Source organism: Vanessa tameamea, chromosome 5 (genome assembly GCF_037043105.1).
Source record: "Vanessa tameamea isolate UH-Manoa-2023 chromosome 5, ilVanTame1 primary haplotype, whole genome shotgun sequence".
NCBI lineage: Eukaryota > Metazoa > Arthropoda > Insecta > Lepidoptera > Nymphalidae > Vanessa > Vanessa tameamea.
Genome location: NC_087313.1, coordinates 7,646,787 through 7,673,537, shown reverse-complemented (window position 1 = coordinate 7,673,537; position 26,751 = coordinate 7,646,787). Strand labels below are relative to the sequence as shown.

General features: G+C 30.6%; 1 protein-coding gene across 1 annotated transcript in view; it reads right to left on the bottom strand.

The window, feature by feature from the left end:
* Positions 1-955: 955 nt before the first annotated feature.
* The window catches only part of LOC113392251 (uncharacterized), a 52,123-nt gene continuing 26,327 nt past the window's right edge, over positions 956-26,751 (bottom strand). The window contains exon 2 of the mRNA XM_026628574.2: positions 956-6,812. Within this exon, the coding sequence (XP_026484359.1) occupies positions 4,622-6,364 (1,743 nt within the window). The 5' untranslated portion in view covers positions 6,365-6,812 and the 3' untranslated portion in view covers positions 956-4,621. The remainder of the gene's footprint in view (positions 6,813-26,751) is intronic.

Below are 26,751 nucleotides of genomic sequence, written 5' to 3'. Positions count from 1 at the left end.
TTTATTCCGCTGATGGTTTGAAAATGACTTCCATAATTATATATTTTTTGCGATTTATTTTACCTTTTTTTTTCTAACTCAAGTAGTTATCTATAATTCTTGTTCGTGATGCTATTGGCTTCCAATAGTATTTAGCTAATTAGTAAAATGTTTCATGCAAAGTCATCGTTGTTAAGTTTTTGTTAAAATATATTTCGTATGCTGATCACGCATTAATTATTAAATAGTTAAAACTTTCACTCTATTTTTAAATCATAAAGACTATTAATACTGTTACAAATTATGTAACAAAGTAAAAAAAAAAGCATAGAAACCAAATAAATTAAGAATTCCAAATCATTTTGACGGAATTATAATTGTAGTGTTAAAATTTGTTCAAAATGCATAGTAAAAATGATCAAGATAGTGCATCTACTTTTTAAATAAGTCGGACTGCGAGTCTTTGTTATTCTAGCATTCATGTAATAATTAAGAATTATGAAGTCGGCTGAGAACTTGTGCGGTTCTTAGTTATACGTCTTTATGTGGTTTATAGCAGAGGTCTCTCGATAAATATTGTAGTTCCGTATAGCTTAAATGTCAACGTAAATCGACAATTATTCTTAGTTATTTTTACGATATATCGTTTTAATGCTGCATTTAATTCAGTTTTATTTACTTTAAAATTATTGTTTTTATTGGACTGTAAAATGTCCTACTTATATTATTATTTTACTGCTTAAAATATTTAAAAAAGGATTACTAAGAAAGTTCTTCCCGGTGAGATTTTTTTTACTGGTTTTTGAATAGAAATTGTTCTGGTGGTTTACATGCACAAGCTTTGTTTATACTTCTTGCAGTATCAGTGTCTATGTGTGAAGGTGACCAGATAATGGAGGCGAATTTGATCCTTTGGCTTCCTAAATTTTTAAAAATAGGAGGTATTGTTATTATTAAATTAAAATAAAAGATGAAGTTTATTTATATTATAAAAACATTTTATTAGCAAACTTAAGTAGGAAAGTAAAAAATATAAGAAATTTAATACAAAACTGTAAATGTGTAAAAATTATGGTAGCTACAAATTTGTTTACGTTACATATAGAGCTTATATTGATACTGATATGGATGACCAGATTTAAGCGAACAATCAAATAGACAAATGCTTTAATTTCACGTGAAACTTTTGCATTCTTTACTAGTTTAAAATATGTCATTAATCTTTTATATATAATATATGTAATAATTCGTAAAAACTGACATTCCTTATAAATAATCAATACATAAAAAATCAAACTGGATGTGTGAGATAGACGCTGAATGCAAAAGATAGACACGTACAATTAAATAAGCATTGGAAGACCATAATAATTTTGTCCAGCTTCAACTTTTAAAGCTGTATCACATCCGCTGTTGGTGGCAGCCGACCCAATGACATCTCGTTTTGTATGGAAGTACCCTAGACTGTCTCTTAAGCCAACTGTGATACGGCCAAGAGCCTTAACTTGGCGACTGTACTATTTTCACTGCATTACCTTGCAACTGACATTGTATCAATAGATATACATTAGTAAAAATCACAGCTCGGGTTAATCGAAATAAAATTAACTTTTGTATTCCCATTTTCGTCTTAACCGTAATTCTATAAATAAATAATAAAATTATTGTACAGGACGGCTTCAGTTTAACGATGAAGTGAAACGTCATAATTTAGCAATCCACGTATTGAGCAACAATGAAAATTCCAAATAAATAATAATATATTTACAAGGTGTCGGCAACTTCCTTAACAATCACTCCATTACACTTCCACGACGTCCTCGAATTTAAGTTTCTATATTAAAATTAAATTACTCTTATTTCGATCAATAATAATAGAAATCTTATGAACAAAGAATTATTAATAAAATATAATAATCAACTCAGGAACAAATGCAATAATAATCGATTAAATTGAAAAAATCCTTTTCGAATAAGTATTCAAAAACCAACATAAATTAATATATTACATGAATATATTAACAACCATTTATGCAATCGCATATTATATTAAGGTAGCCATAGTTTCTTATATCTAATTGGTAAATCTCTCAAATGTTTCTTAATTCTTATAATATAATATCTATAAATTCGCTAACATTTCAAATATCGTCTAATGAGATACAAGAGAATAATTTTTTACGTCACAAATTAGTTCCCCACTTTTTAACCTCTTGGTTAAACGTACATATATACAAATAATGAGTATTGTTAAAGGAATTCTCTAAAGTTCTTAAAACTATTTTACAATATAAAACAGACAATATATATCATGCACTAATTTCTTTTAAATTTAAATATATCCAGTGAAATATGAAAATATATAAGTATTTAGAGATTAAGTCGTATCAAGAGTATTTATTTTACACATGTTCGAAAACTTCAAGTATCTTAATTGTTTTACAAATCAACCAGTCCCATCGAACATGCTTACAAAGGCAACATTTTAGTCATCACAAACGTTCACATAAACATTACACTTCAATACAAGTCATGTAAACGACTGAGCAATAATTATAATGCTTGTGGTAAAATAGTCTTTAAGTTACATAGAAACTTTTAAAGGCAGTGTTCCGTTACTTATAAAATAAGATCATATAACTTTATCGGAATTTACTTGGCAAGAAAATAGACTGAAGTAATTACGTCTACTAATAGTAAACTATTATTTCAATAAACCATATTCTATTTTTTTTTAATATACACATGAAAAACGAGTGAGAATGTAATGAGTATTCAAAGGTTTATTTTTGTGATATAATTTTAATTAAACGTTACTTGTGCGGTCATCACTTAACATAATACTGAAATTGTGACTCTGTATCGATACAAAAGGATAAAAAATATTTATAAGCTGCACAATTTGACCACCCGGACGTCGAGTTTCTTCCGCGTCGCCACATAAAGTCTGATTATCTTAAATGTAGCCCGTGACTGGTAGTAAAACTAATATAAGTTTATGTAACAAAAAAAAAAAAAAAACAAAAACGGTACGAATAATCGACTTAGGAGTATGATTAGTTTATATTTTATTGATTTTGACATTAGAGGATTAGAAATTATTTGGATATATAAATATCCAGAACAATACCGGGAACAATGAGTTTTATGTACTATTATAGTTATTTTTTATACCATACAAATATTTAGAACAATAATAATTGAATAACATATCTAGGTAATACGATAAGGCTAGCAGTTTGACGCCGCTGCGATACACAATTACTGCAGTGTCACGACACGATAGATACCTATTATAAGAGACCCACGTTTCCTGTTAAAGAGGTCGTTCAGATTTTTATTTAATTTTTCTACATAATATGCTTCGTAATCTCTTAATAAACGAGGTGGATTATTATTTATAAAATATTCATATTTGTGATTGAGAAAGTTGTATTCTATAAAATTTGTTCGGTCAATTAAAAAGTATTTAATAAAGTTGAAATTATAAGAAGTTTATGAATTAAAGATTGTTTTAAAGAAATAAAAAACATAAACTAAATTTCTTGTTATTTATAATAGGTACTCTTATAAATAGTAGGGCGCGGTGCTGCACGAAAGGAACAAAGAAAGACCAATTTGTTAGACGAGAAAGGGAGCACCATTTTAAAGACAGCGATTGAATCACTCGTATTTGAAATTTATAGCAATCTGGGTGCAATCAGGCCTCTCTCAATATCGGGCGAGAGATTTAATTTCAGGAATGAGTTACCCTTCACCGTACTTTCCGATGTATTGTATAGCCATGTAATCGATATTTAATTTACAACAAAAGAAGATTACCGAATTGATAAATGTTGTGAATAACGCTTTATAAAATCATATAATTCATTGTAAATAAACTATGATATAAATTGGTATAAAAAATAATGTCTAGTGTAATGATAAAGAGCTACAATTCACGAGTCAGTATGAGGAAAAAATGACTAAACTGAGAGCAAGGTGGTATAGAGATACGATAGTCGAGCGGTGAAAGATAGTTGGTACTGAATGTTCGTTCTTTTACTTTGTTTTTTTTTATTATTATTTTTTAGAAAGTTTGGTCGGTCGCGCCGTCGGAGAAATTATAGTGCGGGCAGTCTATTGGTAATCCTAAATTTGCTCATCATTGTTGGTTATTTATTTGATTACTTTAAAGTATTATCAATGAAAAAAAGTACATTATAAATATATATAATCATAAACAGTTCATGGATAGTTTTATGATATCAGGAACCGAACGAGTATTGAGTGCATATAGATAGCCTATAATGTGATGATTTGCAATCTATATAATATGACTTATTTAAATGGAATGTAAAGTTTAAACAATATTGTATTTAAAAACACTTACTTGTACATGTATATAGCTAAAACTAGCTAAAGCTAAGAGTAATCGGTAACGGGCGGAATTACATACAAATTAACAAGCATGATAACGGCTGAGAATCTTTACGTAATATTCTTGCCTTAAATGTTTAAATTATTAATTTATTTAGCACCTTACCAAATTCATCTGTGATATTTCAGCCTTTACGTGTTTGATTTAAAAATACACTCGCTATCAGTCATTTAGTTCAATTGACTATAAATGTGAACGGAAACATTAATACGGGATGAGCGGTTACCGCTGTTTGGTGGGTTTGGAGGCGCCATTAGCAGCGGCGTTTTTCTGTGCAATATGAGTCTGATAATGTTTTGCGAGATGCGCCTTTTGTCGAAAGCTTTTTCCACAGAGAGAACATGTGAAAGGTTTTTCGCCTGTATGTGTCCTTACATGAACATTGACAGAGTACTTATCCTTAAAGCCTTTCGAACAAATGGAACAATAATGTAAAGATCTCTCCTTTCTGACTCCGTTCGATGTAGAGGTTGCAGGTTGAACAGCTGTCCCTGACTGCACTTGAGTCGATGGTGGAGAGGTCTTGTTTGGAGGTCTTTTACTGTATTTTTTGCCAAGAGGTTTCGTGCTCGAGACCGTTGGCGAAGCTGTAACTATTTGTAAGCGTTGAGGTAACTGGACTTCTCCCGCTGGAATCATAGTTACTAATTCGCCGTTAACGTGGTGAATGTTGTACACGCTGCGCGTCGGGTCAATTGGTTCTACAGTACAGAATGGCTGAACTGATTCACCCAGTTCTGTTGCTATCCGTTTTAACTTCTCGTAATCGTCTGGATAACTGGTATCCAATTGTGAAAGAATAATGTCGTCAACACTTTGTGTTGAAGTAGGATTCTCTCCATTAGCAACCACAGTTGCGGTTGGTTCTTCTAGCAGTATAGATATATTGACATTGCTTGGTGGACCCATTGCCATTAATAATTCTGCTTCCGTGTCTTTATTATCTTGATACATTGATGGTACATCAGCTTTATTGTTATTGTTTATAATAACCCTTTTTAGTTCTGTTTCTGCGTCAAGTTTGGTAACAGTATTTTTTTGTATTGTACTATATCTTATAAAAGCTTTTCCTTGCAAGGCACTTCGCAATAAAGATTCATTTGATTCAGTATTTTGATCAGTCAATTTCCAATCATTATTATTGTTATTGTATTCTACTTCTAACAAAGTTGGCGCACCAATAATAGTGCTGTGTGATGAATCATCTTTTTTATCATTACTTCGAAATTCACTCTCATCATAACTGAAGGGTTCCACTTTTACTAAATTCCTTGTACTTAATTCTACGTTTGGATGTTCCGAGTCACCATCTTCATAGTTAAAACTTTCTACTTTTGGTAGAATATTTGAGTTAAGTGCGTCTTGACTGAAATCGTTAGGAAATCCATTCATATTCAATATCGTTTCAAGGTCTAATGAAGAGTTTTGTTCCAAATCTGTTGGACTTGACATTGAAACGTCTTCTTCTTTTCCCCAATTATATGTACGATTCGTACTGGTTTCGTTGATGTCTTGATTAAGGACAGTTAGTGTATATATTTGCCCGTCAGTATTATTACTAATTAATTTATTTGAAATAGCTGTATCGGTGCATGTGTGTGTCCCATTCATTTCGTTATCTTGATTCCAATAAAATTTGTTGAGATCTTCCAGCATAGCAGTCTCTAAGCGATCTCTGTCTCGGTCGACATTCCATATAGAATCAAAACTTTGAAGTGGATTAGAGCTAGTTGCAGCTGTCATGCTGTTGGTTGGCGATGATTGTACGTTCGTTACACTCAACAGATTATTGTTATTTTGTTCCTTAGGCTCTTCCGACAACAAAGGGTTTGATCTTGAATCTGGTGATTCCATGAATACATTAACTGATCGCATTTGTTGCTTATATTGCGCGTCAGTTATTTCATTCGATGTCACAAAATCAAAAAAATCTGATTTTGACAATTCTGGTGCAGTGGCCGTCATGACTACCGTTTCAATAGTTTAACCGAGAGCGATGACTCGGTATAGGTTTTTATCCAATACAATTACATTAAGCAATCACTTGCTGTGTTTCTTTTATTTTTGTACTAAAATAAGTAAATCTAAGTTTAAATAAGTGAGTTATATTTAACCCGATATGACTTGTACTTTTATTGGCAGCGCTAGCGCGTCGGTAACTAACAGTGTTTATAGACTCGGCTTGGGGTGCTACTCAAAAGTGCCCAGTGGACCCAAATTAACAGGCGGACCAATGGAATGTGCAAACTTAATCCGAACGTTCCTTTTTCCCATTATTCACCCCAAACCCGTACACTGCTCGTGAAAGATTTAATTCATCACATTCACAGAACGGGTAGTAACATAATTAACAATATCCATTATCATCAGTTGATGGTGAAATCCAGCGAAGATATCCGAGATGTTTATGTATCTGAAAAGAGAGAAAATAATAAATTAGTTTATTATCAATACCAAAATTCGGATATCACGATTAAAAAATTACTTGAGTTTATGTTGACAATATTAAAATAATAATAAATCGTATCTAAATGTTTAATTAATAAACTAGTCGGTTCGTGTGTTTAGATCCTGTATGAAACCAGGGCGAGCGAGTCACGCGCGGTGCCTACCAGGCATCACGTAACGCCTTCGCCCGCGCCGCGGCTCTCGGCAAGCACTATTATGAATAAAAGAAACAAAAATATTGACCATGTGTACATATAAAGATATGTTTTGAAGTGAGAATTTTTGCGGTCCGTTATTCTGATTGTTGGCTAAGCGATTGCTACATTCTATATTTTACTTGACTTTTCCTTATTTTGAGTCGATTGATCAAATAATTTTGTAGCTTCAATAGACAATGTTTTTTCTTTTATTATTGTAAACGTGTACGTGTGTAACTATTTCTTTAACTAATTTGCCTTATAAAAATCATTTTAAGTTATATCTTTTAATTCATTAATTTTATCAAAAAATTTTGCGCATTAAAATTATAAGCGCATACATTATTACACGTAAAATGAGAAAGGTCTGTCAAACGACACGATGAATTGGAGCAAGCCCGCGAACCGAAACACGTCGTATAATATTACATCTGTTAACTGATCCAATTATACGTCGTAATTTATATATATGCGAAATATTGTAAATTTATTATTAAATCTATATGAAGCGATGCCTCACGGACTGAGTTATTCAAACGATATATACAATTACGTTTGTATAAAGAAAAAACGAATAAAGAGGAGAGCAGGCGTTAGCCCGGCCATGGGATATTAACATGTTCTACACTTACATTTAGGTACGTTAAAATAATGATACAAATATTCTTAAAATTTAGTAGCTGCCGTTCTTATATGATTAATTATAAATTAAACTTTAGATGTTATTGTAATAATAATGATCTATTGTTTGAATAGCTAATAAAGTTTAAACACATTTTAACAAGGAAGAGATATTTAAAAGACGTTTTCATATAATATCATATCGTAAGATGCCTCAACATCGTACGCCGGTGCTGAGCTTATGTTCCTATGTTATTATTTATCATTTGACCCCATGCTCTTTACTAGATGAAATTACTATCCACGGTTAATTATCACTCGTTGTCGCAACTTCAATTTACCACAAATAGTGGTTAATATATTTTTGTTATCCACTAACATTGCTACATAGTAAGAGAAGTAAATTTATATAATGAGGATCGTAAATTAATCTATATACTCGTTTACATTACATTGGGTTGAAGCTCGTAAAATTCTGAATTCAATCAGTAGTTTACGTCATTGCATCACAAAGGTATTTAAAACTAAATTGTGTACCGCGTTAGCGCGTTACGACTCTCAAGGAGCTCAGATATTTGCTCATACGAGAAATGTCATATAAAATGTATTCAGTATTAATATTATTGGCTTAAATTCATAAACAATATTAAATAAATATGGCAATACTATGAGAAAATACGATTAATACTTTAAAATATTTTTTTTGTTAAAAACTTAATATCAGTAGATATATTACATAATTTTTTATGAAGTGAATTGCGTCGCAACCTTTGACAAACATTAAACAACAAGTAAACAAAATTATTACATTCATATATGTAGTAAGTTTTATCTCGTAATCATTGTCGGTTGGGATTCTGTTCTAACAGTTATAGTTTAATGTTTAAATTAATCGACATACTAACTTTAATAGTAAAGTAGTAATTATTCCGTGACTAAAACATATTTCATTTAGTTAATGTTATAAATAAAACCATAAATAGAATCGTATACATATACTTAAATTACAAACCATGTATTGGAGGGAAAATACATTAATCTGTTTATTGAACATAAAGCTACTTTTAAGTACAGTGTACATTCATAGTCCGAGTAATATTCGTTTTACTACGATTAACAAAGGCTGTAAATGGTTAAATATATTCGATTTTACTATAATTATATCTTCTTCTTTTCGTGCATCAGGCTTATTGGTAACTAATCCGACCTGAACCAGTATTATGGATACAGTGGAGTCATTTACTCATCACAAAAGCATTATCGGGGTTTTAGTTAATTTTTTTGTGATCATTTTATTAAAGAATTATCTTGTTCTAGTATTTTTACAGTAGCAAGGGATGAGAGTTTGATGTCTACTTCAGCGCATACGGGTTAACGAGCATTGCGCCACCACTCCGCAGTCGCCACGCTGCGCCTCAAACACAAGCAATTGGATCACGACACAATCGTTTTGTTATGCCACAATCGATATGAAAATATCACCATAACGATAATGCTTCTCGTTTCCATTTTACGATTTTCGTTGATGATGATGTTAATTATTTTGTACGTTGCGAAACGGAATTAATAAAACGACTTTGTTGTGTGTCAACGGCCAACACAATATCTATATTTTTTAAAAGTGAAACTTCGCTGTATGCTTTGACCAAACCAATTCTAAGGCGATTTTGAATGCATCGGTTCTGTGTAACGACTGAAAGAAACTATTCTGGTGCGAAAGGGATTTTACTTCTGTCATTTGTAATGAGAAGCACGCGTTTAAATATAATTGTCACATATTGTAAAAAAAAAATACAACAACGTTATTACACAAAAAAAAATGTGAAAAAGTCACGACCATTATGAGTCGATACTGATTTATAAAACCAAATTGTTGAAAATATACATTATACTATCAAATGTTTTCAATATCAGTTACATAATATATCAAATGTTCAACGCACAATATTCAGAACCCATTGGTTAAAATAAAATCAAAATGCTAATAGGTAATAAAAAAACAATGTAAGGTATGCTATTGCTAATGCTATTGGTCGAAATATTGACTATTTCTATCCCAAGGAAAAATCATTGGTTAACATAGGATAATCAAAACAGTTTTATATCCAACGTTCACGCAACCATCCACGACACTTCTGATCGTTTATATTTAAATTTAAGCACCGATTATATTTTAATAGATTCGATTTAATTATATAATTTTGTGCTTTGAAAAGTTTTTACAACGACAAATATACTTCCTATTCTTCTAATCAACACAAGTAAAATTACTGATAGCAAAACAATGGAACATAGTTTACCACAAAATGTCCTCTATTTGACCTATTCAATATTACAAAAACTCAGGTATATTGACACTGACATTAAAACAAGTCAGTAATAAAAAATATAATATCGAAAGCAAATATTCAGGTCCAAATTATTAATTTAATAGCAAGTGAAATAATATTTACATTATTTTATTCATTATATGTACATGCTGTATACATTAATTGAAATTATTATTTAAGACCGATAAATTCATGATACGGTATCATTTTATCAAACATAACTTCTCAAGTGTAATCAAATCCGCAAACCAGTAACATGACTCCAATGAGCTTGTACGTAAATTTAACTATAATTTTAACAATCTAGTTTGTAATAAGTTATCTCGCAATCTCACTATAAACAAAATACTGGGCTAACTATTGGTAAATTAGGAACGCGGGGTATCTCTTATCTTAATTAACATTGAGCTGCGACCTCAATCGTAACTACAATACTCCAATTTATCTTCAAAAGTGATCGAATGATGTCTACAAATTGTATTGTATATATTTACTGCAAAAATAAGCAACAATTAATGGTATAATCTCGATGGAAGCGATAGTGTCGCCTGCGCGGCTGTGGGCTCGCTGCGGACGATGATTTCCAGCCACGATACGCTCTCAACGACAATGCGACGGTTTTAATTGGCGCTCTTACATAGACATGTCTTACATCGACTTGAGAAGCTGTTCATTTTCGAAAACGGGACATCGAAATACACGCGCAGGTGCGCCACGAAGAGCGTGATTGGCAAGTAAATTTTCAGTTGTCACTGTGATTTATGTAAGAGTCACAGTTTATCAGTATTTATTTGAGTTATTAAGCACTTATTGCGCTATAATAAATGCAATATCGTACTGAATATTTAAATGAGCGATCTCGATTAATAACATAAACTATACGTTTATTACAGATAAAATAAAGTTGGTTATTTATAAACTTAAAAAATGTGATTAATAACATAAATAGTTCCAGTGATCCATGAATAACAAGCGAGTGGAGTACTAAAATGGAACGCTGGCGCATACCAGAACGTCATCACGTCAGTCGAGATCGGCCGCACTTGAGCGTGCTGCTCACCTCTGACATTTCAATGAAGATGACCGTTTGCTTGCTAAACTTTGATCTTTCTTATACACGTGTTTCTTACGATTTTATGTCAATTGTTATGTTTTAAAGTTCAATAGCAGTAAAAGTGAAACGGTGATGATGATTTCCTTATGCGTCATTTCGATAAATGTATGACGATTTAGTATTTCGAAAGAATTTTATTTTATTTGTCATTATCTTAAATTGGCGCGAAACCCAAATAAAACTCGCATAAGAAGTTGTAAAAGCCCCATGTATAAAAACATAGCTTCTTCAAATCTTGCTGATAACCAAACAAGTTACAATGTAAATTACAATTAATGTCCTTATTGAAATGAAAATTAATTTATGCATTCAAAATACGATTTAGAAGACAATCTAGAACCAATATTCATATCGTAATGTAGGTAAAATATTATTTAGTAATTTGTATCAGTTTGTTTATCAAAGTGCGACGTAGCAATTTAAGAAACGTGATAGCATTTAAGGATTCGAATATATGGTATAATTAATTAATACAGCTAACACGGTAAATTTTAATGCTTCCACAAATATAAGAGCAGGACAGTTGGGTACGACTATGCAAGGATGTATAATCCATTTCGGTCCTTAATGTTTGTGGATTACTTATGCGATCGTTCGGTAATTGGAGTGCGTCGAATTCTGACGTAAAATATGGTTGAGTACATTTAACAGTATCGGTGCTCGAGTTTCCCACGCGGCTAGCGGCTTGTCTGCTACTGGCATTCAATGACTACACTCCTATGTATGTATCTACATAAATGAATATCATACTATGACTCGTTATATGTACTTCCTTTGATATTTACGACATTACATTATTACAAGTTATAACTTAATTTACTTAAGCTGTTTATTTCATAGTAGTTCTAAGTAATTGTTTCATATTTCTTCTAGGCATTTGTTTTATATTATATCTAAGTATTTATTGATAATACATTTGTACCTAATATATTTCTACACACAGGTTGCCAAACGTATTTTTTATTATTAAAAATTCTATAAATTTTCCTATAAATTAATGTTATTTTATAGTATTTAAGACTTCGATTTCAAACAATTTCAAACTGTGATCGGTCGCTTGTTGTTACAAGTCAGAAACGGTTCAGCTTCTTACGAAATATCTATATAGTACGATTAGACCGATAAGGATCAATCACGATGCTGTGTCGAAAAGTTAAGATTGTCCTACATTGCAGGTGCACTTACAAAAAAGAGAAACTTGCGGTGTTGGAAAGAAAATCTTATTATCGACATAAGGGGCGATATTCGAGACGGCTGCCTGCTCCAGTTACAGAAAACGCTCCCCCGATTTGGATCCGGTTTGCTCTTGTTTCGTGCGAACCTACCTTCACTCTTAGTATTTAATCACTGTTATTTGGTACCCTTACACTTATAAAATATCGATATGTAATTGGATATTGAGAGGTCATTTTATAATATTTTTGAACTTCACCAGTTACTTTATGTTTGGTTAAAGGACTATCAACAGTACGTATTATAATTTATAACGAAGTTAATCGAGAATAAAATTGTTGAGAGTTTTTTAGATCTTTCGTTTTAATTTAAATGTGTTTTAAATATTATTAACAATAATTGAGATTATTTAAAACAAGTGAAGTATTGTACTAAGCGATGAGAGGTTCGGAACTTGTATAAAACCCTACCAACAAATAACTAAGATCATAACTATCAATCAGAACATAAAAGCAGACTTGTTGGCCATAATTCCGTATGTCACTTTTGTAAAAGGTCATTTATTTAGAAATTTTATACTTATTTCTTTATCTGTTACATTGTTTTTATAGGGTCATTTTCATTTGTATTAGGGTCAGTAAGAAGTAAAAAAGTTGCACATTTTATTACAGTTTTACATGAAACATTACCTGTTGCATCAAGGACATTAGTACTTTCAACAAAAAACTCGACTCGTTTACAACTACGGCTTCTCAAAACTTCCGCGTTAATGTAACATTAATTTAAAATGCACACATGGTTCCAAAGTTATTTTTTTAATATCTGCACACCATCAAAAGCGTAGTAAGAGCAAAAACTAAGCTTGGGATTCAATTATATAAACAATTTCTTAAAAGTGATTTCTAAAATATTTTTTTCCTTATACATTTATCAGGTGAAATTTAATCGGTAATACACACATTTTAATCATGTTTAAATTCATCGAGTCAAAATATACGGATAATAAGCATTTCGACGCCGAAAAAGTTGGCAAGTAATTCTATTCAATCATACGTTTAAAAGTATTCACTATAGAAATTCACTTAACCGGTCAATTACAATCGAATGGACAAAGCGATGTAAAGACCAATCAGCACCAAAAAAAAATTATTTTCAACACATTATTTATGACTCGGCATAAATGAGCTAGGAATACGAGGCTATGACACGAACGTCAATTTATTGTGAAGATAAAAGTATTTCTAATTGCTAATTAACTTGTAATTGTGATGAGTTGTTGAGCAAATTATAAATACAGAAGCAAATTGGCATCAAGCATTGACAGGTGAGAAGATCAATCGAGGAATGCATAATGATGCGGTTAAAGATAAAACAAAAATGAAAGTATTAACGTGCAATGTGTACAACTATCTGACAAATTTTTAATTACTTCAGTTATCTTAAAGATGATTACGTTACTTAAAATTTCATAGCTGGTAACCGTTTCTTGTTTTAATGAGACGATAACGATTTAAATTTAATTATTGAATTTTTAAGCGGAATGACCATTTAGGAATTAATATGAATTTAACAGTGTATTTTGTTATTTTAATACACTTAATATGCTCCTTTATTGAAACCAATGAATGTATAATCCTACTAAAATCATTTTGTGTCTTGCTTTTATCCGATTTCAAACACTAAGAATTGGATTCATGACGGACATGTTAAGTAAGTATAAAATATTAAACATATAAACTTTAAGTAATAATTACAGATACAAATCTAAAGATTTAACTTTACAGATGTTTAGCATGGCATATTACAAGTATCCATTTGACACGCTGTATTTTAGAATAATATATATTTACTAAAACAATAAATATCTGAACATGTTGAACGTTTTATATGAAGACACTCATTTAATATGCACATCTTCAACACGACCCTGTATGATTATCGCAAATAAAAATTAAAAGTGGTTCTTGTATATTCGAAATTTTACTGTTTTATACCTGTATATATGTTTGCGATGAGATTTTATTAATCTGATACCTTCAAATCGGCTTATTCAGATTATCCAGATTAATGTTAATATGCAAAGTGTGTAATCTATGCGCAGATAATAATGGATAATATTATGTTTTCAAAGTCTAGTTTCATTATTATTTAATGTGTTTTGTTTCGTTATATGAGTAATTGTATTCAAATTGTTTTTATTTAATATTATTTTAAAGCTATTTGTGTTAACATTGTCCTTTTGTAATAGAAAACGGATGTACAGTCAAATTACGTTGCTAGTTCAAAATCATATGATAGATATTTATTTAATTTAATGAATAAGAATTAGATTATTTTAGTAATATGCAAAAAATATTGTTAATATGCTAAAAATATCTCCACACTCTTATAGCTCTATAAGAAACGTTTTTCTATAATCCAGATTTTACTTATCAAGATTAACTTAAAGAAAGATCGAGATAAGCTAAAAAATAAATTATAATGACAGACGATGTATTTGAAAAATATTTTAAAATATAGAAACTTCATTACATGCATACTCTGTAAATGAGGAATACAGAAGATAAACATAAACTACTTACAATAAAAAAACATTTCAAAACAAAGATATTAAATAGACATACCAAGACATACACGTATTAAGTTTATATTTCCAAACGGTAAAATTCGCATGAAACAGTTTATTATTTCTAATTATTATCTGATATTAGCATATTTATTGTTAATTAATTATATAGCGGGTTAATTATAACGTTGTAATGTAAATGTATTAATAGTCACACAAGTCAAACGAATCAACAAACCCACTGAAATAAGTGATACCGACTATGACTTATTTTAAAAACTGTCGAAGTATTTAGACAATTCAACTTCAAGGTAATAGTTTATTTTAATACAAAACATGTTATTATTCATCATCAGTATTTGTGAATAATTCTAAGTTTACACAAAGGCAAGCTTTATTATTATATACGACCATAATAACTAATCAAATACAGTACTTTTGTTAAGAAAATTGCTTCGCCTAATAATTTTCAAGTCGTGATCTCACACCATCAGCTTATTTCGCCATTAAGAGTTTGTCCTTATTTATAGGTATTATCTCGTCTATCGGTCGGTGATATTTCGTAACACAGCAGTTTAGTACCATTTGCATATTCCGTGATGGTGTCGATGTTGTGCCGGCCTTATAGGAACTTACTGTATACCCCATCAACAAATTGAAGTTTTAATGCTGCAATAGATTGCAAGTGACACCCACAGAATGTTTAAATCGAAACTATTAAATAAATTGTGTTACTTTGTTCAGATGTAACATAAAACACAGTTAAGTAAATATTATTGAAAGTATAGCTATTTTTGAACACGTAAAATGAAGAAACTTAACATACGTTTAACTTTTAACAACTTTTTGCAATAATAATATGGACATTTGAAGATTGCGTTCGATTTTGCGATTCAATAATTTTCATAGCTTTGGATGCTGGGATGATCCAGATTCATGTATCCTTTCACTGAGAACCTTGAGATGGCAAACAGCTCGACGGCTGACCATTACCGATGCACCGCTTTTAATGTCTCAGCAAACGATTAACATAGATCGGTACCGAAAGATATACTGCATTCAGCCGCTAACATCTCGTGTTCTAATTGTATTTTATTCGCTTATGTTTACATTCTATTTCTAAATAACGGTAAATGTTATAATTCGTTCCATTTACGTAAATGTAATAATAAACTATAGCAGAGTCCATTGTTCCCTAAACATACTACTACTCTTGTACGTAATGAATTATGTGGCATATTTACGGATTACATTAATTAAGATTTGTGCGCGCTTGGATATTCGTACCTAAATATTCCATTTTATACATACATTTATCAAAATTGGAACCTATTAAATATTAAAAATGGATTACATTCAGTTTATCGTGAAGTGGAAACATAGCAATGTAAGTTTAAATTGCAAATATAATACGCATAAAATGAGAGGGTTATGATTTTTTAATGTTTAATCTTATCATGTAATGCAACGGCTGTAAGAACGGTAAATCATTGTAGTGTTTTTTTTTTTTAAACCTTTGGTTTGCATGTTAAAAAGTTTTAAAACTATAAGTATGTTCTGTAGGTTTAATTAACCTAACACTATTTATGTTTCCTTGATCTTCATAATATATCGGTATACCCATTGAAAATTAATAATGTCTTAAGGCACTTTCCATAGGGAAATCTATAGAACCATTAAGTTCAGTTATTCATAATTCATCCTTGGAAAATCCAACGTCCGTCAGTTTGACTCTTTCTTTATTTATTTTTTAATGCGGGTTTTTCGAGTCTGTGATAAAATCCCCAACCATTATTCGTAGTGCCATTAAAATATTAAAAAAAAAAAAATTATTATAATTTAGGAAAGGTATCTGAAAACAATGTATCACATGTAATTAGTAGATACATTACAATTAATTCTTTGTGCTCTTATTAAATACTCTTTCGAAACATTTCCGGTTAAAAACATATAAACCTCTTACCGAGAGCATGTTATATGGATAATTATTTGGTTATGTCCTTGTTTATTAACTTCAAGATAAAACAAATATAAGCTAAGAGATTATAAACATTTTTTGTGCACGTCTAACCGTGATTTTCGTAACTATTAAGTACTTATAAAAAAAACATATATTTAACGTGCATATATTATTTAACGATATTCGGTTTGAAGTTTCATGCTCTAGGGCAATATAAAATGACAGATCATCGCCACGTTGAGCAATGAATTCTGTAGTAACGATGCGCCTACCAAATCCGGTATTACCCAGCGCCTGTTCGCAATTTAAATCAATAAACAAGATCATTATTCTCATCGACAATGGTCCTTTTAATTGCCTTCTGTTTTTCTCATACAGATTAATAAGTAGGTTGTAACGAATGATAATAATAAATATTCTCTTTATATGCACTAAAGCAATTTGTTGACCTCTGACGTAAAACAATTCTCATTTTTTTGTGAATCAAGTAGAGAGCATTTAATCTTTTTGTAACAAGCTACTTATAAAAGTTTTCTTTTAAATTATAACAAAGAATTATTAAAAAGAATAGGCTTATTAGCGTTCAAAATAACTAATAACCAAAAATTATATTATAACAAACTTTTTAAATATATGAAATATATTTTTTCTTTAATTAGATTTTCTCGAAGACAATACTATTATTATACCAATATAGATTTAATATATAAATACGTCTTATATTATATATTAAAATCGCAATGTTTATATAATATATACGTATTGATAAAAAAAAAATTAATGTCTATTTAAAACACATATTTATCAATTTCAAAATGAATTAACATTGTACGATATAGTTAAATATAATGAGATATAAATTACCATAACATTATATATTTTGTTTGAATTTAATGCTAAAAGTGATTATCTTAAAATAGTGTATTTAAATAAATTAACATACTAGTTCAGATTAAAAATCATATTACAATAAGCAAAGAGGTCGAAGAGAATGAGATCTAGAATGGAATATTATTATTATTACAAATGTAACAAATTTTTAATATTATAGGTAAATTAAATGAATATTATATTTTTTTTTTATAATAAACTAAAATATTATGTAATTAATGTAATAAATATTCAAGCAATAATTAAAATTAATGTAGATTATCAGATATAAAATAATTTAATGGTGCTAAAATCAAAATTCCGTCACCTAAGACATAATATATTTTGATCAGAGTAATAATAAAATAAAAAAGTAGATTCGTAATTCGAATTATATACCGTACCGTGTATTTACATAATAATGCAACACATATCTGGCTTTATCGAAACAGGAGAGCATATAAGCATATGCAGCATAGATATAATTTAAATATATATTACAGATGGAAACAACGTTTAACTTTTTTTGTAAATATATATAACAAATGCACAATATCTAACTGCTACTAACTTTTTTAATATTAATTAAATCTTATGTTTAAGAGCTCCCGTTTATTGCAGGACAGAATGTCAATTGTCATTTGTCTGTAACACTTAAAATCGTGTTCAGTAATATAGTCAAATTACAATTAATACAAGACCGTTGGTATTGAGAAACCGGTATGTCATATAAATCGAAGGTTTAAAACTTTTTTGAAGGTAATTACACCAAGCATAAAGTGAAAACATTGTATTTATAAACTTTCCTTTGAGTGCTCCAAATATTGATATTTAATTTTAACTGGTGCAAACCGAGACCGACGGCTCAGTATTAAGTGTTTCGAACGATCAAGATTATACGTGAAAACTATATGAGTGGGTGAACTTAATATGCTTGTCAGGCAACGTGTAAGATCGCGCTCGGTAGCTGTCTGTTTGTTTGTTATTCGTTAAAAGTAAACGTAGGCTAAATATTCACATACACGTTAGCGGTGTATGATGGTTTAAGGTGACCAGGAAGGTCATTCGTGACATTTGAAACTAAACACCGATATTGCATTATTAAATTGGTTATACAACGTTGTAAAGCTTTTTATTGACTATAATACTGGCAAAATCGTAAAATGTTTCTTTTTCACCTTTATAAGCATGACTTTGATTAATTTATCACTTTCGTCTTTAGCCTAGTTCTCATATTTTCATGCATTTTTAGTTTTAATTTCACAACCAAACGAATACTGCACTAGCCTCATATCATGTTTGTTTTTTTTTTTAATTACATTTACTTCTTTCAATGTGGTATAATTTAACACGACGAGAAATTATTCTTGAAATAATGAATTTCTAATGCATCTTTAAGCGTTTTAGCAACACCGTAGATTATGATAATTCCGTGTATAATAACGATGCTTTCCCTGGAAATCAAGTTGATACGATGCGTGCGAGGTCGAAGCGTTGTGTACGACACGTCCATTACTAACGCTTCGATATTAACATTTGCAACCTCGAGTTAATATATCTCATGATTTATGGTATCCTAGTAATATAATTGCTGGAGCTGCGTTGTTTAATAACGAACACTAATAAATAGATAAATTCACCATGAAATTATCTATATGAGAGTTACTGTACGCTATTAAAAGTTTATGATCAAAGGGCGGTAGATTGAAAGTTAATTCTTTGGAAATAATTCGTTTCATTTGAATTTATACTCTGTTAATATGTTCGTTATACTAAAAAAAAATATTATAATGACAGATAATTCGTTGTTGCATTTACGTTTAAAACATACGTGAAGTTTATCTCAAAAGAAATGTAGGTTTAACATAAACTTCACGTCGGTTCACAAATAATTTTGAACGGGCACACAGTTCAGTCATAGTTACGTTGATGCATTACGATAAATTAGATACGGCTGGAACCAATCTCGACCCATAATCGGTTTTACGAAACACATCGCGTCTCCCCGAGTCGTTACAACGTCAGACTGCGCCAAATATGTTTGCACGGCCCCACATCAATGTTGCCGTCGTGTTAGTTATGTGAAAGTTATAATCACATGCTTAAACAGTAAATTGCTTTGGTGTAATTAGTCGGGCACTGATTTCGTTTCTCCAAAGATTCTTCCAATAACAAACTACATAAAAGTGATTATATAAATGGATCCGTAATAGTCGTGTTTTAGTGAGAATACAGAGGGCCCTTACTTTCATATTTTAACTGTCAATAACGATCAACATTGAGATACAAGTTGCTCTTTATTTGAAAAGCTCGTTATTTCGCCAATTATATGTTATTTGGTACAAGCTCTTAGATATATTTTTTATAATCATTTTATATTCAATTAGCACTGATAGTCGAATTTCAACGTACATATAATAAAAATTATTCGTTATTTTGTTCTTCAACACCTTTTCTTTATCTGCCATTGAGTCCCTTCTTAAGTTGGTACCATTACTTATAAACTTTGAGTAATGATTCCAACTTAGGAATCCATTTCTCGATATTCATTCAGTAATTTCCTTAATAGAAGGGTTCCGGCCAATACCACTTGAGTTCCATGATTTGGTTGACATTATATGACCATTCGTTCCTGTTTGAATCAATTCGCCGTTTCCTAGTGGGTCACAAAATTTAATTTATAAATTGATTACAAATGATATCCTTGTAGTAAATAGTAATAAGTAGTAGACAACGTGCGAATTAGATACATATGTTAAGTACGTTGTTAAAACACGTGAATCTTTACTTTGGTACTTTATTCCATGCTCGACAATGTGTCAACATGTGTCGTATGAAATTCTGCTGCTTTTGGAAAAAGCTCTAATTTTTCGCCGCAAGAGGAGAGAAAGCTCCTGACTTCAGCAGTGGGATATTTACAGGCAGTTACTAAATATATCCTAAAGTAAATCAGCTTCATTTAGCGATCGCTCCGTCTTTTAGTATGAAGTGTTATTTTATACCACAGACAGATATTTTTTAATATATTATTCCTATTTTTATACTTAAACATACACAGTCAAATTTACTTTAAATAGATATTATATATCTATTTACATAAAAGATATTTCGATGGTAAAAATATGTTAAAAATGTTTTAGGTACTGTGTTCTTTTGTTTTTATTCGACTATTCGTTTTTATTAGGGCTTAAATTTAACTATGAGTTCTTCGAGAAGACTAAAAAGGTAGTTGTTTTTTTTACCAGTACCTCAAATAAAAAATGGGTACTCCTTATAATGTTATTATTAATTATTAAAATAGAAACACGTGAAAATAAACCGAATATACATTACATCTAAAGGCATCAAGAAAAAATAATATAATTTTAAATCCTTAAAAAGTGCCACTTCGAAAACAGTTACTAGGTATATTTAAAAAATATTTAGAAGCTAATTAGGTAATATGTTAACAAATACAGTATTGACAATTCTATTCATTTACGTAAGTAATATTTACATTTAGACAAACGCATACTTGCCAAAATTTCACACGGTCATTATTTAAACAGTAGCTATTCTTAATATTGATCTATATATATTTAATTAAGTTTTAAATAGTTAAACCTTACGCAAAAAAGCGAATAAGCGATTTGTTTTTTTCTTCATACACATACAAGCCCATACTTATACAGACTCCACGATAAGTAAGTTGTGGTTAGTGATCGACGACCAACAAATGATAGATTGCGAGACATGACAAGATCTCTTATCTGAGTTTAAGTGAACCTCGTAAAAATAAGTTCCCTGCCGGTATTTCACTTATGATTTATTTTTAAGACCAATACGAAGATTGAACGTTGTGTTACCGACTATGATATATCTCTTATAGCTCTCTGTTATTATAAAGTTCAACATCTGGTTAGATATTAGTTACGGTAATTATTGAACTCTTTCAGCGACCAACTCGAAATTCGTAATGTTATCTTATAAATACTTATCGACCAACTTTAAGACTAAGATATTATATTAAGTACTTTTATAGTTTTTATTTAGTTGTAATTTTATTTTTATAATAACCGTCGTTTTTGGTGTATATGCCGATACACAAAAAACGACAATGTTAGGCTACAACAGTGTAGTAAACCAATATATACAAAAACACAATTAACAATGACACAACATTGAAACTAAATTAATTAAGGTAGAAAGAAAAAAGACAAGTCAAATATAACACACAAAACAATAAAAATGACGTATGATTGAAATGTGTATTTATATTCAACGGGAGAGAAGAAAATATAATCAATAATAAATAATTGCTAATAGCATTGATTTTATTTGACTGTATTATTGATTTTTTTGTCGCGTTCAGGAATAGATAGATAACAAATATGCAAAAATTACTCACAACATTAATAAAATCACTAATGAAGCTAGTTTTTGAATGACTCAAAGGTCATATAGTCTCATATAAATATTTATATTCCATCGAGCGTTTTATTAAAATGTTAGCTATAAATATTCGATTAACATTATCACGACATTTCATATTAAAATAATGTTTAGTTGATTTTGGGGGCTATCGAAATGAATTCTATTGACTCGAGCACGCGTGGGGGAATCCGTATTCCGTAAGCCGATCGCTTAACTGGAAAATCGATCTCAATCGCTTTTTCAACGTTACACGAAATCGGTTGTCATAAAAACTTTTAAGGTCACTTAATCGGTATATATGTAGTTTGTGCAAAAAGTTGAACAGGATTTCATAGTAAATCCGCATAACAAAGACATAGAGACGTGGTTCAAAGTCAAATCGGCTTGCAAAAAAATGTCGTGTCGTTGTCATTGACATCTCGCTGGCTCGTCCGGTGTAAAGGTGATATGATAACTTAAACAGATCAACCTTGCTATAATATATTATTTTGAATACTAATAAGGAACGATTTAATATCCGTTACTTTCTTGTACAGATTACTTTAAAATAACTAGAATGTTTTCTATGCTCACAAAAAGAAACGAACGAAACCAGGGCTTGAGTTGATCAATGACCTACATATTTTAGTTTTTTTTTTCTTTCAAAGTTCAATATTTTTTTACCAATAGCTCTTATACAATGTTTAATGTTCCAATTAAGAAAGAAAGTAAACTTGAGATAATTTTGAGTTTATATGACGCGGATTTGGACACAATATGCTAAACTTAATTATTTATAAACAAAAAACAATAATAGAAAATTATGTTTATAACAAAATAAAAGTTGTAAATATACACCGTTGTTGCATTCATTCAAAAAATATGAAGGCGATTCGGCTACATATCGTGATCCAGTGCAGTACGCGGAAACCTCTGTATTAACAATGGAACCGGGCAGCGCGTTGAAGTCTTTGTGTTCTTGAAGCACGACGTCGATACGATAAGAAATTTTACAACATTAAGCACAAAGGTTGTATTGCTACAAACATGTGCAAAATGTCTTCTATTGAATACTTTAGGTACTATAGAATTTCAAACGATATCTTTAGGTTAAAATAAAAAAAAATACTTAATTTAAATAGTCAAACTGCAAACAAACCAAATAAACCATTATCATTGGTGCTCCAGTTAAGTGATCGAACAAATTAATTATACTGATAATACCTGGAAACACGCATGAATCGAAGGTAGTTCCGTGTCGGTTGACGTCCGGCAAACCTTCGATATTTCCGAGCAAAACAGTTGAATCTAGCGGTCGCGGGGTAAGGGGACGAGAGGTGGCCAGAGGGGAGTAGGGGGGAGGTCCGCAGCGTGCTCGCACGCCGCGAGGTCGCTGTCTTTTTACTCGCATTACCTCCTGACATTCGATCTTAATGGAGTTGCCTTATTGAAATTTAAGCGCAACAAGTACCGACGTAATGGAATAAAATTAGGTTATCGTACCAAGAAAACGGTCCTCGAGTGGCCATCTTTAAACTCACGACGGCCCAATAAGAATCCGAAACATTCCACGTTTAGTCGGCGCTTTGAAAAATATATTCGTCTCGCTCGCGGCGTCAAGTATTTCAGCTGCGAGAGAGAAGTAGATATAGGAATGTACACCTATCGACGAATAGTCATTGTTCTTGGTCGTAATGGAACAAAATAAAGACAGAGCAGCGGTATTCGTGATTGCGAGACAAAACTATCGATATAGAGGTGTATGAACGAGACAGAAACTAAGGTTTTTGGGTCGATGTCCGGACGAAGGAACTTAAAATTGGATTTTCTGAAGAATAACGTTTTATTTAACACATGTCAATCATAATTGACCGATGTTTTGGTAGCTCTTTGTGGAAAGATAAGCGGAATTACCTTTATATAATTCTCTACATTCCATATATATGCTATAAGGTTGCAGGTATTAATTTAATAACGCAATTTTATAAAAGTAAGAATACTAATTCAATTACCGTACTTGCTGTGTAATAAAGTTTCTCATCAACTTATATATTATATATATCCTTGTAAATTATTATAAGGTAATTCAAGTTATAAATGTTTAAACCTAGGGCAACATTGTTTTTCTAATATAATTTATACGTACATAGAGCTTAAGTTAACATTTACCAGTATACATATGAATATTTATTATTTTATATACATAAACATTTAATTACTGTCGTTGTCTGTAGGTTTTATAATATTCAATGTTTTGTGAAATGTACAAACGATTATGATGATGTTTTTGTTGAAAGGGTCAACGTTCTTAAGGACTTTTTTTTTTCGTTCCGAATTTTGAACCTCGATTCCCGTAATAAAGCTGAGTCCACACTTTATCAACGATCGTTTAATATTCATTTATGCTTGCGATTCTAGATTGTTTTTTCTAATAATTAACGTTTTATGGCAGTGGAAAAAAATATATAATAAAACAGATATTAACTACTGGTTAGTGACTCATGTTAAAGGTTATGGTTGAACAAGATAAATGTATAAATATTATTATTACACAAATGTTTGAGATATATAAAGTATTTTTCATTTCAATATGTTTATAATCCAGGATATGGTTTATAGTCGAGAATTTATTTTAACAATTATTATTTTATTATTATGCATGATTATGATCTCAGCTAAAAGGTTTAACTATTTTAGATACAATTTATTTTTCTCTAAATAATGTATCCTTAATTAAATGTATTTATTAATGATTTTGAACATTCTATTATTGTCATAAACACTATATAATATTCTTTATATACAAAAAGCTTAAAAAATGTTTGTACATACGTATGAGTGAGGCCTAATGTCCACTAATTGCCACTAATGTAGCGGGACGTCTTCCTCCCAGAAGGCGCGTCCCGTTACGCGGGCGTCCTTGGCTGAGTTCTCTCGGCTTGCCGCAGCAGGTCGCTCTCAACCCGTTCTGTGCTATTGTTGCACTGTACACGTGTGTAGTACTAATACATAACAGGGTTGGGTATTCCGCCTGTTTATATTTACTAATATATATCCGTTTACTATGTTTACTGATGTAATAGTACTCCCTCTTTTCCTGGAAGGTAGGTGACCCGTTACGCGTCCTTGGCTGAGTTCTTTCTCAGCTGGCGGCAGGTTCTCAACCCGTTTTGCGCTGTTACCGCCTCCGTACACGTGTGTTAAGGTATTGGTGATATATGTTAGGGCTGACTATTAATAGAGGCGTCATTTAATTCATATTTTGGTCCGTTTGTTTCATTGATAAATAATATTGGAGAATTTTGTTATATGAATACTAATAAAGATGTCTTTTTACTCATTTAAAAATGCAGTTTTAAAGTACTTTTCATTTGTTTGTCATCTTTTCCCAATTGTACAAAAACGTACAGTTAATTTTTTTTTTAATACCTTACAATATCACGTCAGAGAAATGTTTTGATAACCCTACCTATGTGTTTATGTGTGCGTCACACTCACGCCATCGCAAGCCTCGTGTGCGTGCATTGAATTAGTCCTAACGGATATTACGGAATTTTGTTAGATAAATGCCGCAAATATAGACTAGCGTGAAATACACCGGCCGTGTATTGAATATCTTACTCTTTACTTTGCTTACCAGCTGCTATGATGCTATTAACTTTTGATCGTATAAACTCTTTTTTATTTGTATTTTAAATACAGAATATCGTGTAGTTTATCCATGTGTATAGTGTACACACAACACATTACTGATTTGTAACTGACATAGCTACAGGTAATCAATATTCGTTAGTATCAAGATATCTTGTTTCGCATATACCGTGTTTGAATTAACAAATGTGATAATTATCATAAAATGCAAATTGTATAGAAATATTAATTAAATATTATTAAAACCATTCAAATAAAATGATGAAATTCTTTCTTTCCATGTCGAAGACATTTATATAATTCTATTATTGCACCCATTAATTGAAATCTTGAAAAAAGTTATACTAATTTGTACGTGAAAGTTTAATAAGTACATTATATATATCGTTATTGTATTACGTATGTTTATTTTAAATAACACATAAAATAGTTAATTATTCACAATCATAACAAGCCAACTATAAATTAAACAACTATGTAAAGTAACACAAATTAATATAAATATCACATTATAATAAATTGTAGAAGAAATCATATATTTTTTTAATTGAATTTCAAAGCAAGAACGAAGGAATTTCGGATGAATTATTATCTCAATAACATTTTGTTATTGAATTCGCTTATTACACTTTATTGAGGCTGTAATGACATTTGTTACAATACTCGACCTTGTGACTTAGATCTTTGTTAACAATTGGTTCACGTGTTCAACGTATAGCAATTACGAAATTGTATCATTGAGGTCAGGCAAAAAATCAGCGCCACAGATAATGAAAAAAATGTATCCTTAATTATTTGACAACCGATACGGTAGACTAAAATACAAAGACTGATATCTAATATTAGTGTTTAAAGTTTGTTTTGTAAACGATACTATCGGTGAAGAAAAACATCGTACGGAAATCTGCATAGGAAGCCATTCTGTTCTACGCATAGTCTCTACCTAACAGTAGGACATTAACAGTTCGCTACTTTCACTTTTTAACGAGTTGTCGTACTTTTTGGTTGTTTTTATTATTTTAAAGCTCTT